General features: G+C 31.8%; 1 protein-coding gene across 1 annotated transcript in view; it reads right to left on the minus strand.

The window, feature by feature from the left end:
* LOC143058133 (uncharacterized) overlaps window positions 1-15,773 on the minus strand; it is a 50,634-nt gene that overhangs the window by 10,558 nt on the left and 24,303 nt on the right. Inside the window, exons 17-27 of the mRNA XM_076231594.1 lie at window positions 14,829-14,880; window positions 13,121-13,410; window positions 12,213-12,335; window positions 10,527-10,578; window positions 9,659-9,948; window positions 8,623-8,739; window positions 6,419-6,470; window positions 4,617-4,906; window positions 3,515-3,637; window positions 1,604-1,655; window positions 351-640 (exon numbers count right to left, since the gene is read on the minus strand). Of these exons, the coding sequence (XP_076087709.1) occupies window positions 351-640; window positions 1,604-1,655; window positions 3,515-3,637; window positions 4,617-4,906; window positions 6,419-6,470; window positions 8,623-8,739; window positions 9,659-9,948; window positions 10,527-10,578; window positions 12,213-12,335; window positions 13,121-13,410; window positions 14,829-14,880 (1,731 nt within the window). The remainder of the gene's footprint in view (window positions 1-350; window positions 641-1,603; window positions 1,656-3,514; window positions 3,638-4,616; window positions 4,907-6,418; window positions 6,471-8,622; window positions 8,740-9,658; window positions 9,949-10,526; window positions 10,579-12,212; window positions 12,336-13,120; window positions 13,411-14,828; window positions 14,881-15,773) is intronic.

The raw sequence follows: 15,773 nt of genomic DNA on the forward strand, positions 1-15,773 counted from the left end.
TTTTATTAAACCAATAAACTGTATTGTTTAAAGTAAATAAAAAATTACGTCTGTTGTCTTTATTGTACTAGTACATGTCTATATTAATTTGGAATACAATGACAACAGTTTATCTTAAATCTTATTAGTTTTTCGCAGAGGTGATATATGACACAGTGTTTACAGCATACACAATTAGTTTGCTCTTATTGTGTGAAAATAGATATACTAAATTTTCTATAGGCCATTTTCTAAATTATTTTTATCATGACGTAAGGAAAAAAATAGCTCTTCTTTTTTCAGCATCATTTAAATCGTTTTGTTCTCGTCCTATGCTAAGGACTGTTTTTTTTTTATTTTGATTCATTTACCCGGCACATGAATGATCCAGCGCCACGATTACTTTCACATTGCAAATCTGCGTCCAGAGATTGGAGTGCCACACTGCTGGTAGACACAAGTGGCATATGACTAGTTGTTTCCAAAGTGCTTAAAGTTGAAGTAGACTGTGTGACAGTTGTAGTTGTTAAGTATGGAGCACAAGAATAACAACAAGTTACAGCATTTGATGGGCAGTTGTTTGGCGCGTTAGCCACCATATCTGCGCATGTCCAACCATTGGTAAATACTGCTCCTAACTTATCTCCATATAAACAAGAATCTACAAAATACATAAAAAGTAAAGTTAGGTAAATATTAATGCGACAACAATCTTACAATGAACTAACTGTAAATAGAAACATTAATGTGTAAATTTATTATTGCAATTTTGTCATTTTTTGTCAATTCGATTTTCATGTTTGCGATATTAAGAGGGACGCTGTTAAATTCATATAAACAAAAGTTCTGAACGCGATTTTAAATTATTGCGATTATAACCCTAACGCATTTATCGCAAATGTTTTTTGATTCTTAGTTACTTTAAGAAGTAAAGAAATTGACATGGGGCTAATACATTGAATAACACATTCAGCGTTAGTTCATCATTGAGTCATAGAGGTTATAACACTTCAAATATATTTAACATACATGTAGAATGTTTTCGTTGGTGCTACCATGATTTTCTCTTATTTTTCAGTGTAAATTCACCTTGCGATAAGACGTGTCACGGTACTTGTCTATCCCAAATTCCTGTATTTGGTTTTAATGTTATATTAGATATTCTCATGGGATTTTGTCTGATGCTTGGTCCGTTTCTGTGAGTGTTACACTGTTGTGTTGTGTCGTTGCTCTCCTCTTATATTTAATGCGTTTCCCTCAGTTTTAGTTTGTTACACCGATTTTGTTTTTTGTCCATGTATTTATGAGTTTGAACAGCGGTATACTACTGTTGCCTTTATTTAACATCTGCATTACTACGAATACAAAATAAGAGTTAGCATTTGGTAAGTTTTGTTAGGCCATTGGAAATGAACTAATTGGAAAATTTTACGATGATGGAGTAATTTTATTTAATTATATTTTATACGATTGAACTGTTCCTTGTTGTACGGCCTCATATATAACGTCGACATCTTTATATTTTCCCAAAAGGTTTCAACTGGGATAAAAAAAACTTTAATAAACATAATCTTACATTACAAAATAGCTGATAGATATCAAATAATAATAATCAAATATTTACCATCGCCTGCTGGTGCGTTAACATCTGAGGTACAAGCTCCCGACATACACCACTAAGTTAATGTAAAAGAAAATATTAAATATTGTAAAGAAATGAAAATCCCAAAATGAGATTAAAAAAGGAATTATTTCTGATCAGTAAGGTTTGTTTCTTGTTTTTTTAGTTTTTTTTTTCAAATTTGCGCTATTTTGTAACTCGAAATAATAGGCTTATTGTAATAATTGACTTAACCCTTTCCCTCTCAGGCATTTTAGACTTTTGCTTATCGAAAAGACACTATCAAAGTTAAAATGAAAACTGCATTCGCATCAATGGTCATACACATGCCATGTTGGGATCAAATGAAAGATGATTGGTGAAAATTTAAAAAAAATAAGTTTGAAGATAATTCGTCATTTTTTGGTCACGTGGTATATTTCCTAAAGTCACGTGATTGTTGGAGAAAAAGAGAAAAAATACGAAATCATGGGGCAAAAAGTCGTGCAGAGACATATTGTTGCGCTAATAGGGTCAGGTTTTGGTTAAAACACAATGTCTCGAATCAATTGAAGACATATAAGTTATCATACTGGTATAAAAAGACGCATAACGTGCTATAGGTCTTGAACTATAGATATTCATAACATTCAAAATAACTGATTTTAGACGCTGTTTTGTCCAATTTCAAACTTGGACACTAGTTATTTGTCTAATTCGTTTTCAATCAATCAGCAACCTAAATTTTGTTTTTATAAGGGAAAATTAATTGAATTACCAATGCTAGCTTGATCCGGTACACCCTAGACAGAGCCCGATGGAGCAAATGGGGTACAAAAAGGCGGGGCAATGTGGCACACACATTCTATAAGAAACCTTTCGTACGTTTTCTTTTTGAAATTGAAAGTAAAGAAACCTTTCGTACGTTTTCTTTTTGAAATTGAAAGTAAAGTTAAGTTAAGTTACATTTAATATAGGAAATAATTTTTCCAACCCGGGCTGTGAGATTCGAACACTCAATCTTATCGCCTTGGGATAGATCAGCATACCCTTGCGCCACTGGCATTGTAAATAATTTATTGAAATTTAAGTACTTAAGTCTATTACTACTGAAGAAATTAAAATAAAATGATACAAAAATCCTCACCGAGTTTGTTTCCTTTTGCAATTATGTGTTATTTTTTGTTGCCAAATGCGTGATTTTTACGCAAATCTAGGACGAATCCACTCTTTAAAATGTCATTTTTTCATTGAAATATACATGTTACTTTATTAAAAAAAAAAGTGTTTTCAACTTTTTTTTATACCGCAACACTTACGAAACCATGTTTTGTAACATCTATTTCAACTTTGCACTAATCGAAAGGTTGGCACTGCGCTATTAGTGTTTTTCCACAAAGTTCGGCTTTCTGGTTTCTCACATATCAAGTTAATGATTATATAACCTTTCAAACGTTGATCTCGATAAAAGCTTCTTCATCTCATGTAAAGTCACTCTAAGTCTCATTTACAGGTCTGTTTATGTCGTTCATTTTAGGCTGTAATCGTGGTGTCAACACCACATCTGAGTATAGTTTGTCGGTTGCAGTTTTTTTTGTACCTCTCATCATCACACTTCCTCAGGTAAAACTTGACGACCCCAAGGAGACAATTCTTTGCAAACTTCTCATTCCTATAAATGTGGACTTGTTGTTTTCTGTTTTGTTTTTTTTTTGGGGGGGGGGGATATCTTTGTTCTTAATTTAGCTTTTTGGGTATTAATTAGTGCAAAAGTTTTATTGCAGTGAGTTTTTAATAATGTTCCGAAATAAGTTCTGTGTTTCTTATGATAATACAGTTAATTATACATTTAGTTTTAGCGTAAAACGTATTTGATATTATTACTTATACAACATGTAATACGACACGATTAAAATTAAATTTGACGTATGCTACCTTTTGATTGCCACACAATGTACCATCTGCGGCTGTCTGTCCGTAACAGGTTGACGAATTCGATGATGGGTTTGAACACCACAGCGTTGTACATAAAGATGAAAAGTTTCCACTATACAATCCCTGAAACAAATATTCAAAATAGTATTAATTATTGAGTTTAATCAATAATTGATACATTACATCGTCATTTTTGTCGGTGAGCTCCAGGGCCTGTGAGTCAATGCGATTTTCGTATCTTCTTCATCTCTATTAGTTGAGACATATAAAAATAAACAATACAATATGCTAGGCCTTTAGTTATCTTGACTTTACCTTTGCATGTCCAATGACGCATTTATTCATGAATTTCATCAATGTTTATTTTTATAATGTAGAATGCATGTTATCGTGCGAATAGTAAATAGTTATCAATAGTAAATGTCACACTTCAAATTTGTAGTCTTATACATGTAACGACCAAATATAGATATATTAAATGTTCCCATATTTAACATAGTTTGAACTATATAACTATATAAGGCTTTACAAATATGTGTTATCTTTGTAGTATATACATATATAAGAGGGAAAATTCAAAAACTACAATCTGCTGTTTATATCTTTACCAATAAATATGTACGGCATCTTTTATAGCTGGTAACATTTTGTGATTTACTTTTTAAATCTGATGTTAAATTTTGTTTTTAAATTTGTTAAACATGTGATGTAATTTTTAAATGACTTCATCCCTCAAAGTCCCTTTTTTGTCTATTTTATAAAACCGATAAACAGTATTGTTTAAAGTAAATAAAGAATTATGTATTTTGTATTTATTGTACTAGTACATGTCAATATTAATTTGGAAAACAATGACAACAGTTTATCTTAAATCTTATTAGTTCTTCGCCGAGGTGATATATGACACATTGCTTACAGCATACACAATTAGTTTGCCTCTTATTGTGTGAAAATAGATATACGAACTTTTCTATAGGCCATTTTCTAAATTGTTTTTATCAAGGCGTAAGGAAAAAATAGCTCTTTTATTTCAGCATCATTGAAATCGTTTTGTTCTCGTTCTATGTGACTGTTTTTTTTTTTATTATTTTGATTGATTTACCCGGCACATGAATGATCCAGCGCCACGATTACTTTCACATTGCGAATCTGCGTCCGGAGATTGGAGTGGCACACTGCTCGTAGACACAAGTGGCATAGGACTAGTTGTTTCCAAAGTGCTTAAAGTTGACGTAGACTGTGTGACAGTTGTAGTTGTTAAGTATGGAGCACAAGAATAACAACAAGTTACAGCATTTGATGGGCAGTTGTTTGGCGCGTTAGCCACCATATCTGCACATGTCCAACCATTAGAAAAAACTGCTCCTAACTTATCTCCATATAAACAAGAATCTACCAAATACATTAAAAATAAAGTTAGGTAAACATCAATGCGACAACAATCTTACAATGAAATAACTGTACATAGAAACAATAATGTGTAAATTTATTATTGCAATTTTGTCATTTTTTGTAAATTTGATTTTCATTTTTGCGATATTGAGAGGAACGCTGTTAAATTCTTATAAACAAAAGTTCTGAACGCGATTTTAAATTATTGCGATTATAACCCTAACGCTTTAATCGCAAACGTTCTTTTTTTATTCTTAGTTACTTTAAGAAGTAAAGAATTTGGCATGGGGCTAATACATTTAATAACACATTAAGCGTTAGTTCATCATTGAGTCATAGAGGTTATAACACTTCAAATATATTTAACATACATGTAGAATGTTTTCGTTGGTGCTACAATGATTTAACCTCTGCACTACTACGAATACAAAATAAGAGTGCGAATTTGGTAACTTTTGTTAGGCCATTGGAAATCATGCCGGCTATACGAGTTCTTCGGATTATAATCGGTAGCATACTTTTCAAATATACTTATACAACTATACACATGTTCTACAATCTTTGTACAATAAGGTTACAAGAGCGCAATTATTCGTAATGCATTTTCCATAGGGTACCACTAGTGTTCCGTATTTTTTTCCTCGAAGACTACACAAACTAGGGAAAAACGGGTAGCAGTTCCTGTTACTAGAAATACCATTCTTGGATTATAACTTAAAAATATATATAGGATCATGCGGCTCAAATTGACTTAAAATGCAGTTGAAAAAGATTGTCTATTTTTTTCGCTTAATGAAAAAGGCATATTTTTAATGGGTCCGACGTACAGAAATGGAAGATATTTTCTATACTTCGTATAATGTGAATATGATTTTCGGCAATTTTTAAACTAATTGGATAAGCTTTCGATTAAATATAATTCCAATCCTGTATCAACCAATCAGAAACCGTATAGGATTCTATTATGAGTACCATCTTGGGGTAAAAAACTTGCCGGTAAAATGTAAACAAATAATTGCACTCTTGTAACCATCAGTAGGTGTTCTGACCGACGAAAAAAAACGTGGATATTACAACTAGAACACACCAATATCAATTTAAGGTTATACATTTTGAATTCATGGTTAAATAGAAATATTTCATGAATTCATTAGGACAGCAAATACCTAAACTTTATTATCACAAATACTTGAATCAATATGCAACATTCTAAATTGCTGTATGAAAGGTGTATCGTATGAATGAAAATATTACTAAGTGAAAATTAAGATAATCTATTTATATTGTAGATTTGTTATCTTTTTACACTCACAAGAACTCCAATATACATCTATCAAAAATGAATCGCAAACATTAAGAATAGATTCTGCATGCAAAGTGAAGAACAATTATTTCCACCAATGATCTTAGACTGTTCAAACATCGTTACAATCGATTAAAAAGGAACCAATTTAAAACCTCAAGTAATGTCTAATATTTCAACTATTATTATTATTTTTAACAAACACTTACCATCGCCTGGTGGTGCATTTACATCTGAGGTACAAACTCCCGATAAACACCACTAACAAAAAATATAAAAAAAGAAAAAGAATAGTCAATAAATGTGTAATCCAGTAAGCTATGTTTGCTCTGTATTTTTACTAAATTGGTTTATTAAGTAACTACATGTAGCAACGATATACTTGAAGTATGCGCTTAGCATGCACTTGCATTCCTCCAGACACTTGTCAAAAACAAGAGGATCACAGAAGCCAGATTATTTAATTTCACTTTCAGATATATTGATGATGTTCTTTCCATAAACAATCCGAACTTTTCTGATTGGGTTCCATTAATATATCCCCAGAACTAGAGATTAAAGAAACAACAGACACGTCTTCCTCCGCCTCATTTTTAGACTTATATCTCGAATTTGACTTACACAGTCATCTCAGTACCAGAATCTATGACAAACGAGACAATTTAATTTTGAAATTATAAATTTCTCCCACCTTAGTAACAATATACCAACTTCACCTGCATATGGGATATATATTTCCCAAATTATTCGATATTCAAGAGCTTGCAGCTCCTACTCAGACTTTGTAAAACGTCATCAGTGTCTAAGTAGAAAGTTGATGAACCAGGGGTATGTCAAAGAACGTCTCGTCCCTTTTCTTAAAACGTTCATCGGAAGGTACCCAGACCTTGTTGATAAATATTCCGTATCAACTTCACAAATAATACACCATGGTCTTGATGTATAGATTCTGCGTACTGATATTTTTTATCATCTTAACAACGTGTTTTATAGTTCTTTTATTTGTCCTTGTTCTATTATTAATATTACTTTTACTGTTGAATGGGTCTATGTGATATCCGTTTAACGTGGCTCGGCACTTATAAATCTCCTCAATGTGTTTGTATTGTCTTTAATTTTTTGGTGGCGTGCTTTGTATATGCGACTTTTTGTATTTCTTTGGTTCTTATCACGTGACTTTGTACTTTAAAAGATCCCGTCAGTATGATATTGTTCTAGTTTATGTCATAATGATATATTTTTATTATGAATAAGAAAATACGTTGAACCATAAACGTCAAAATCATTCAATCGCGTAGTGGAATTAACCTTTTGGACTATTTTCAATCTCGGTCTGTTTCTGAAATTTATTCTAACATACTTTTGATTTTTTAACCCTAGATGCTAACATTGCCTATATAAATTTTAAAATTGTTTGTATGCACATTGAACGACAAATTTATGTCACGTATAAAATTGTCTGACGTCAGACACACAAATCAATGAATGTGTTTGTAGATAGATGATTTGTGTTCCGTTAAATTGTTCCTTTTAAAATTGTTATACGATGATGACTGATGTAATCATATTTTGACTATTTTATGTATTGTGTTTAGTTAACATATCAATGTAAATATAGCGGAATTTGATGAGACTGTCATCAAAGTGAGAGGGTTAGCGCTTTAAAATTAGGTTTAATCCACCATTTTCTACATTTGAAAATGGCTGTACCAAGTCAGGAATATGACATTTCTTGTCCATTCGTTCTTGATGCGTTTTGTTATTTGATTTTGCCATGTGATTATGGACTTTCCTTTTTTTATGATTTTCCTCTAAGTTCAGTATTTTTGTGATTTTACTTTTTTTCAAATTTGACCATCAAGTGTACTGACACGAAATTAGGATTTCGATTCTTGTAAAATTCATTTAGATGTTTGTTTGATTTAATTTGGTTTCAAGGGTTTTAATCACGTTTTTCTAAAATGGTTTATTTTTCGGGTTAGGTTATTTCATTTTAATGATATTACTTATTAAGATGACAATCTTGAACGTTCTGTACATTGAAATCAAACTAATGTCTGCTATCGATATGTTTTATGAGCCATTTGCATAATTGAAAGGACATATTTATAAATCGTTGAGAGTACAAAAGATCTTTTATATATGTATATGCAACACATGTCTGTCTGTCCAAGGTGATATTCAAACATATCCTTGCATATTGTAATCAGTTATTATGACACATGTTTTAAAGTTGCAATTCTATAAGTGAATATTTTTTATTGGATTGGATTGGATTAGTAATTTTGTTCCTAAATAAGTTATGAGCTTTCAAATTAAATGTGTATTCCCTTTGCTATGAAATAACATTTATTGATATACTTCTCAATAATACAGGGAAATCCGTAAATTGATTTTTATGTTCATGTCATACCTTATGATTGCCGCACAAGGTGCCATCTGATGCCGTTTCTCCGTAGCAGGTTGACGATGATGGGTCAGAACAATACAATGTTGTACATAGTGTTGAAAAGTCTCCACTATACACTCCCTAAAATCAAAATTAAAGTCATTTTCATATTATTGTAAAAATGCAGTCTAAAGTATTGTTACGTGTGTACTGTACACCACATGCACAAGTGATGAGATTGTTTTCATTTTGTCGGCTCCACCAAAGTCATTTATCCTATTTGAAAGTAGTGACAACAGATTTTAAATGTTTTGATACAGCCATATGTATTACTCGCTCTTTTTTTACGCATATCATATGCTTTATATGTTCTCTGCTTAATCATATCAAAAAAAAAAATGACCGGGGCTCATTTTGGCTCCTAAATTCAAAAGTCAAGTATTTAAAATCTTCCTGAAACATCCTTCAGGTGACCATTAATTTGTGGTCAGACATCAATTTATTTATGAATTGTGTCATATATACAATGTACATTTACTTGTATTCGGGATTCGAATTGAAATTTAGTGCAAAACAAATACCGATATAGTTTTTTTGAAATATTCTCATTAATCTGCAACTCAAGCTAGGTTTCCCTCCAAACGATGTTTTGCTGCCTTTTCAGGGCTTTAATCATGCCTCTTATGTCAGTTACGTAATGCAACCAATACAAGTCGTCGTTACCGTCTACGATTTTGTAGTAAAAAAATACTTACTCTGCACATTACAGATCCATTATCTAGTAGTTTAATTATTATTTACTAGGGTCGATAGTATTGTTGGACTGTCAGATATCCGAGCTGTTGTACTGACGTCGTCTATAAACATATATTTTATGTTAAACACTCTACTTATCCAAGTATCTCAGGCAAAGCTTACCTCAGATATTTTTTTCTTTTCTTTTCAGTTCTTTATCGGTTTTTAAACTTGTCATGACAAGTCACGTGTATGTTTTGTTAGCCCACACATATATTGTTTGAGAGTTTATCGATATAAAAGCTTCAATTAAATATACACTTACCCGGCACATGAATGATCCAGCGCCACGATTACTTTCACATTGTAAATCTATGTCTTGAAGTTGTAGTGGCAGACTGCTGGTGGACGTAGGTGGCAAAGCAGTGGTTGTCGCTAACGTTGTCAAAGTTGTCGAAGATGATAGGGGAGTTGTTGTTGGAAGGTATGGGGCGCAAGAATAACAACACGTTACAGCATTCGATGGACAGTTATTTGGAGCATTTGCAACCATATCTGCGCATGTCCAGCCGTTAGTAAATACGGCTCCTAGCTTATCTCCATATAAACAGGATTCTGCAAGAATATTTTGTTAACGGTCATGTAATTTTGCAATTATTAGTTGATAAGAAGAGATGTCGGTTAGATTTGAATGAGATAGTATTCCAACAACACAAATTTATCAATTTACTCTTATTTTGCAATATGGTAACTGATTTAAAAATACAAAAGCGACTTTAATGTGATATTGATCACTTTTAATTATGTACCTTACTAAATGAAGGTTTTTAGCAGAAATACAAATCTAATGCAGCGGATTTTGTACGATTTGTCGGTTTGATGTATATCATTTCAGATAAAATCAGTAGCAAAACATAATGTAAATAAATGTATATGTGAATATTTAACCAAGATAGTTGAAGTGAAATGAACTAATTGGAAATTTTCACGGTGATGGAGTAATTTTCTTTAATTATATTTTATACAATTGAACTGTTCCTTGTTGTACGGCCGCATATATAACGTCGACATCTTTATATTTTCCAAAAAGGTTTCAACCATTGTCAACTGGGATGAAAAAAAATATTTAATAAACATAATCTTATATTACAAGATAGTTGATAGATATCAAATAATAATAATCAAATATTTACCATCGCCTGCTGGTGCGTTAACATCTGAGGTACAAGCTCCTGACATACACCACTAAGTTGATGTAAAAGAAAATATTAAATATTGTAAAGAAATGAAAATCCAAAAATGAGATTCAAAAAGAGATTATTCTGATCGGTAAGGTTTGTTTTTTTTGTTTTTTCATTTTTTGTTTTTATTTTTTTTTTCTTATTTGCGCAATTTTGTAACTAGAAATAATAGGCTCAATGTTAGACTTTTACTTATCGAAAAAACACTATTAAAGTTTAGATGAATACTGCATTCGCATCAATAGTCATACACATGCTATGTTGGACTCAAATGAAAGATGATTGGTTAAAATTTTAAAAAATAAAGCTTGAAGATAATTTGTCATTTTTTGACAGGTGGTATATTTCAAAAAGTCACGTGACTGTTGGAGAAAAGTGAAAAAATACGAAATCCTAAGGCAAAAAGTCGTACAGAGACATAGTGTTGCGCTAATAGGGTCAGGTTTTGGTTAAAACACAATGCCTCGAGTCTGTTGAAGACATATAAGTTATCATGCTGGTATAAAAAGACGCACAACGTGCTATAGGCCTTGAACTATAGATGTCCATAACATTCAAAATAACTGATTTTAGACGCTCTTTTTGTCCAATTTCAAACTTGGACACTAGTTATTTGTCTAATTTGTTTTCAATCAATCAGCAACCTAAATTTTGTTTTTACAAGGGAAAATTAATTGAATTACCAATGCTAGCTTGATCCGGTACACCCTAGACAGAGCCCGATAGAGCAAAGGGGGTACAAAAAGGCGGGGAAATTTGGCACGCACATTCTATAAGAAACCTTTGGTGCGTTTTCTTTTTAAAATTGAAAGTAAAGTTAAGTTAAGTTACATGTAATATAGGAAATAATTTTTCAACCCGGGCTGTGAGATTCGAACACTCAATCTTATCGCTTTTGGAAAGATCAGCATACCCCTGCACCGCTGGCATTGTAAAGAATTTATTGAAATTTAAGTACTAAAGTCTATTACTACTGAAAAAAATTAATTAAAATAATATAAAAATCCTCACCGAGTTTGCTTTCTTTTAGAGGAATCCACTCTTTAAAATGTCATTTTTTCATAGTAATATATATAATACTTTATTCAAAGAAAATTGTTTTCAACTTTATCATACCGCAAAACTTACGAAACCATGTTTTGTTACATCTATTTCAACTTTGCACTGATCGAAAGGTTGGCACTGCGCTATTAGTGTTTTTTTCACAAATTCGGCTTTCTACATGTAGTTTCTCACATATCAAGTTAGTGATTATATAACCTTTCAAACGTTGAACTCGATAAAAGCTTCCTCATCTCATGTAACGTCACTCTAAGTCTCAGTTACAGTTCTGTTTATGTCGTTTATTTTGGGCTGTAATTGTGTTGTCAACACCACATCTGAGTATAGTTTGTAGGTTGCAGTTTTGGGCACCTCTCATCATCACACTTCCTCAGGTAAAACTTGACGACCCAAAGGAGACAATTCTTTGCAAACTTCTCATTCCTGTAAATGTGGACTTGTTGTGTTCTGTTTTGCTATGGGTTAGGTTTTTTTTTTTGGGGGGGGGGGGATATCTTTGTTCTTAATCCAGCTTTTTGGGGATTAATTAGTGCAAAAGTTGTATTGCAGTAAGTTTTTAATTATATTCTATGCTACCTTTTGATTGCCACACAATGTACCATCTGCGGCTGTCTGTCCGTAACAGGTTGACGAATTAGATGATGGGTTTGAACACCACAGCGTTGTACATAAAGATGAAAAATTTCCACTATACAATCCCTGAAACAAATATTCAAAATAGTATTAATTATTGAGTTTAATCAATAATTGATACATTGCATCGTCAGTTTTGTCGGTGAGCTTCAGTGCCTGTGAGTCACTGCGATTTTCGTTTCTTCTTTATCTCTATTAGTTGAGACATATAAAAATAAACAATACAATATGCTAGGCCTTTAGTTATCTTGACTTTACCTTTGCATGTCCAATGACGCATTTATTCATGAATTCCGTTAATGTTTATTTTTATAATATAGAATACATGTTATCGTGCGAATAGTAAATAGTTATCAATAATAAATGCCACACTTCAATGTACCTACTAGAGTTATAGTCTAATACATGTAACGACCAAATATAGATATATTAAATGTTCCCATATTTAACATAGTTTGAACTATGTAAAGCTTTACAAATATGTGTTATCTTTGTAATATATACATATATAAGAGGGAAAATTCAAAAACTACAATCTGCTGTTTATATCCTTACCAATAAATATGTACGGAATCTATTAAAACTGCTAACATTTTGTAATTTACTTTATAAATCTGTTGTTAAAATTGTTATTTAAATTTAAACATGACACAGTGTTTACATCATACACAATTAGTTTGCCTCTTATTGTGTGAAAAAAGATATACGAACTTTTCTATAGGCCATTTTCTAAATTGTTTTTATCAAGGCGTAAGTGGAAAAATAGCTCTTCTTTTATTTCAGCAGCATTGAAATCGTATTGTTCTCGTCCTATGCTAGGAACTGTTTTTTTTTTATTTTGATTCATTTACCCTGCACATAAATGATCCAGCGCCACGATTACTTTCACATTGCGAATCTGCATCCGGAGATTGGAGTGGCACACTGCTGGTAGACACAAGTGGCATAGGACTAGTTGTTTCCAAAGTGCTTGAAGTTGACGTAGACTGTGTGGCAGTTGTAGTTGTTAAGTATGGAGCACAAGAATAACAACAAGTTACAGCATTTGATGGGCAGTTGTTTGGAGCGTTAGCCACCATATCTGCACATGTCCAACCATTGGAAAATACTGCTCCTAACTTATCTCCATATAAACAAGAGTCTACAAAATACATTAAAAATAAAGTTACAATCTTACAATGAACTAACTGTAAATAGAAACATTAATGTGTAAATTTATTATTGCAATTTTGGCATTTTTTAGTAATTCGATTTTCATGTTTGCGGTATTGAGAGGAACGCTGTTAAATTCATATAAACAAAGGTTCTGAACGCGATTTTAAATTATTGCGATTATAACCCTAACGCATTAATCGCAAATGTTTTTTTTTTTATTCTTAGTTACTTTAAGAAGTAAAGAAATTGTCATGGGGCTAATACATTTAATAACACATTAAGCGTTAGTTCAACATCGAGTCATAGAGGTTATAACACTTCAAATATATTTAACATACATGTAGAATGTTTTCGTTGGTGCTACCATGATTTAACCTCTACATTACTACAAATACGAAATAAGAGTGCGCATTTGGTAAGTTTTGTTTAGCCATTGGAAATCATGCCGGTTATACGAGTTCTTCAGATTATAATCGGTAGCATACTTTTCAAATATACTTATACAACTACACACATGTTCTACATACTTTGTACAATCAACAGGTGTTCTGAACGAAGAAAAAACGTGGATATTACAACTAGAACACACCAATGTCAATTTGTGACAGAGATTGATTTAAGGTTATAAATTTTGAATTCATGGTTAAATAGAAAAAAATCATGAATTCATTAGGACAGCAAATACCTAAACTTGAATATCACAAAAACTTGAATCAATATGCAACATTCTAAAGTGCTGTATGAAAGGTGTAACATATGAATGAAAATATTCCTAAGTGAAAATTAAGATATAAAAAAGAAGATGTGGTATGATTGCCAATGAGACAACTTTCCACAAAAGACCAAAATGACACAGACATTAACAACTATAGAAAAAAGTAAAATCACAAAAATACTGAACTTAAAGGGAAATCAATTCGGAATATCCATAATCACATGGCAAAATCAAATAACAAAAAACAAAACCAATCATAAACGAATGTACAAGAACTGTCATATTCCTGACTTGGTGCAGGCATATTCAAATGTAGAAAATGGTGGAATAAACCTGGTTCTATAGCGCTAACCTTCTCACTTTAATGACAGTATAGGTCACCGTACGGCCTTCAACAATGAGCGAAGCCCATACCGCATAGTCAGCTATAATAGTCCCCGATAAGATAATTTATTTATATTGTCGATTTGTTATCTTTTTACACTCACAAGAACTCCAAGATATATCTATCAAAAATGAATCGCAAACATTAAGAATAGATTCTGCATGCAAAGTGAAGAACAATTATTTCAACCAATGATCTTAGACTGTTCAAACATCGTTACAATCGATTAAAAAAGGAATAAATTTAAAACCTCAAGTAATTTTTAATATTTTAACTAATATTATTATTTGTAACAAACTCTTACCATCGCCTGCGGGTGCATTTACATCTGAGGTACACACTCCTGATAAACACCACTAACAAAAAAAAATAGTCAACAAATGTGTAATCCATTAAGCTATGTTTGCTCTGTATTTTTACTAAATTGGTTAATTAAGTAACTCCATGTAGCAATGTTATTCTTGAAGTGATAACTGTATGCTCTGACTTTGATATAAATTTCCCGTTTACAAAAGTTTGATTTTTTCAAAAAACTAAAGATTTTCTTATCCCAGGCATAGATTACCTTAGCCGTATTTGGAACAACCTTTTGGAATTTTGGATCATCAATGCTCTTCAACTTTTGTACTTGTTTGGCTTTATAAATATTTTAATATCAGCGTCACTGATGAGTCTTATGTAGACGAAACGCGCGTCTGGCTGTACTAAATTATAATCCTGGTACCTTTGATAACTATTTGAGGCTTATTTTACAATGCAACAGTGCTTAACATGCACTTTCAAATTTTACCATCAAGTGTTCTTACACGAAATTAGGATTTCGACTCTTGTAAAATTCATTTAAATGTTTGTTTGATTTATTTTGGTTTCAAGGGTTTTAATGACGTTTTCTAAGATGCTTTATGTTTCAAGTTAGGATATTACATTTTAATTATATTACTCATTAAGATGAAAATCATGAACGTTTTGTACATTGCAATCCAACTAATGCCTGTTATCGACATGTTTTATGAGCCATTTGCATAATTGAAAGGACATATTTATAAATCGTTGAGAGTATAAAAGATCTTTTATATATGTATATGCAACATACTTTCAAAAACTCGTGAGACGAGAATAAATGTTTCCCCAAGAGAAAACATTTTATAGTATTTGGTTTCTCGTGCCTGTCTGTCCAAGGCGAAATTCAAAAATATCCTTGCATATTGTAATCAGCTGTTATGACACATGTTTTAAAGTTGCAATTCTA

This window comes from Mytilus galloprovincialis, chromosome 14 (genome assembly GCF_965363235.1).
Source record: "Mytilus galloprovincialis chromosome 14, xbMytGall1.hap1.1, whole genome shotgun sequence".
Lineage (NCBI taxonomy): Eukaryota > Metazoa > Mollusca > Bivalvia > Mytilida > Mytilidae > Mytilus > Mytilus galloprovincialis.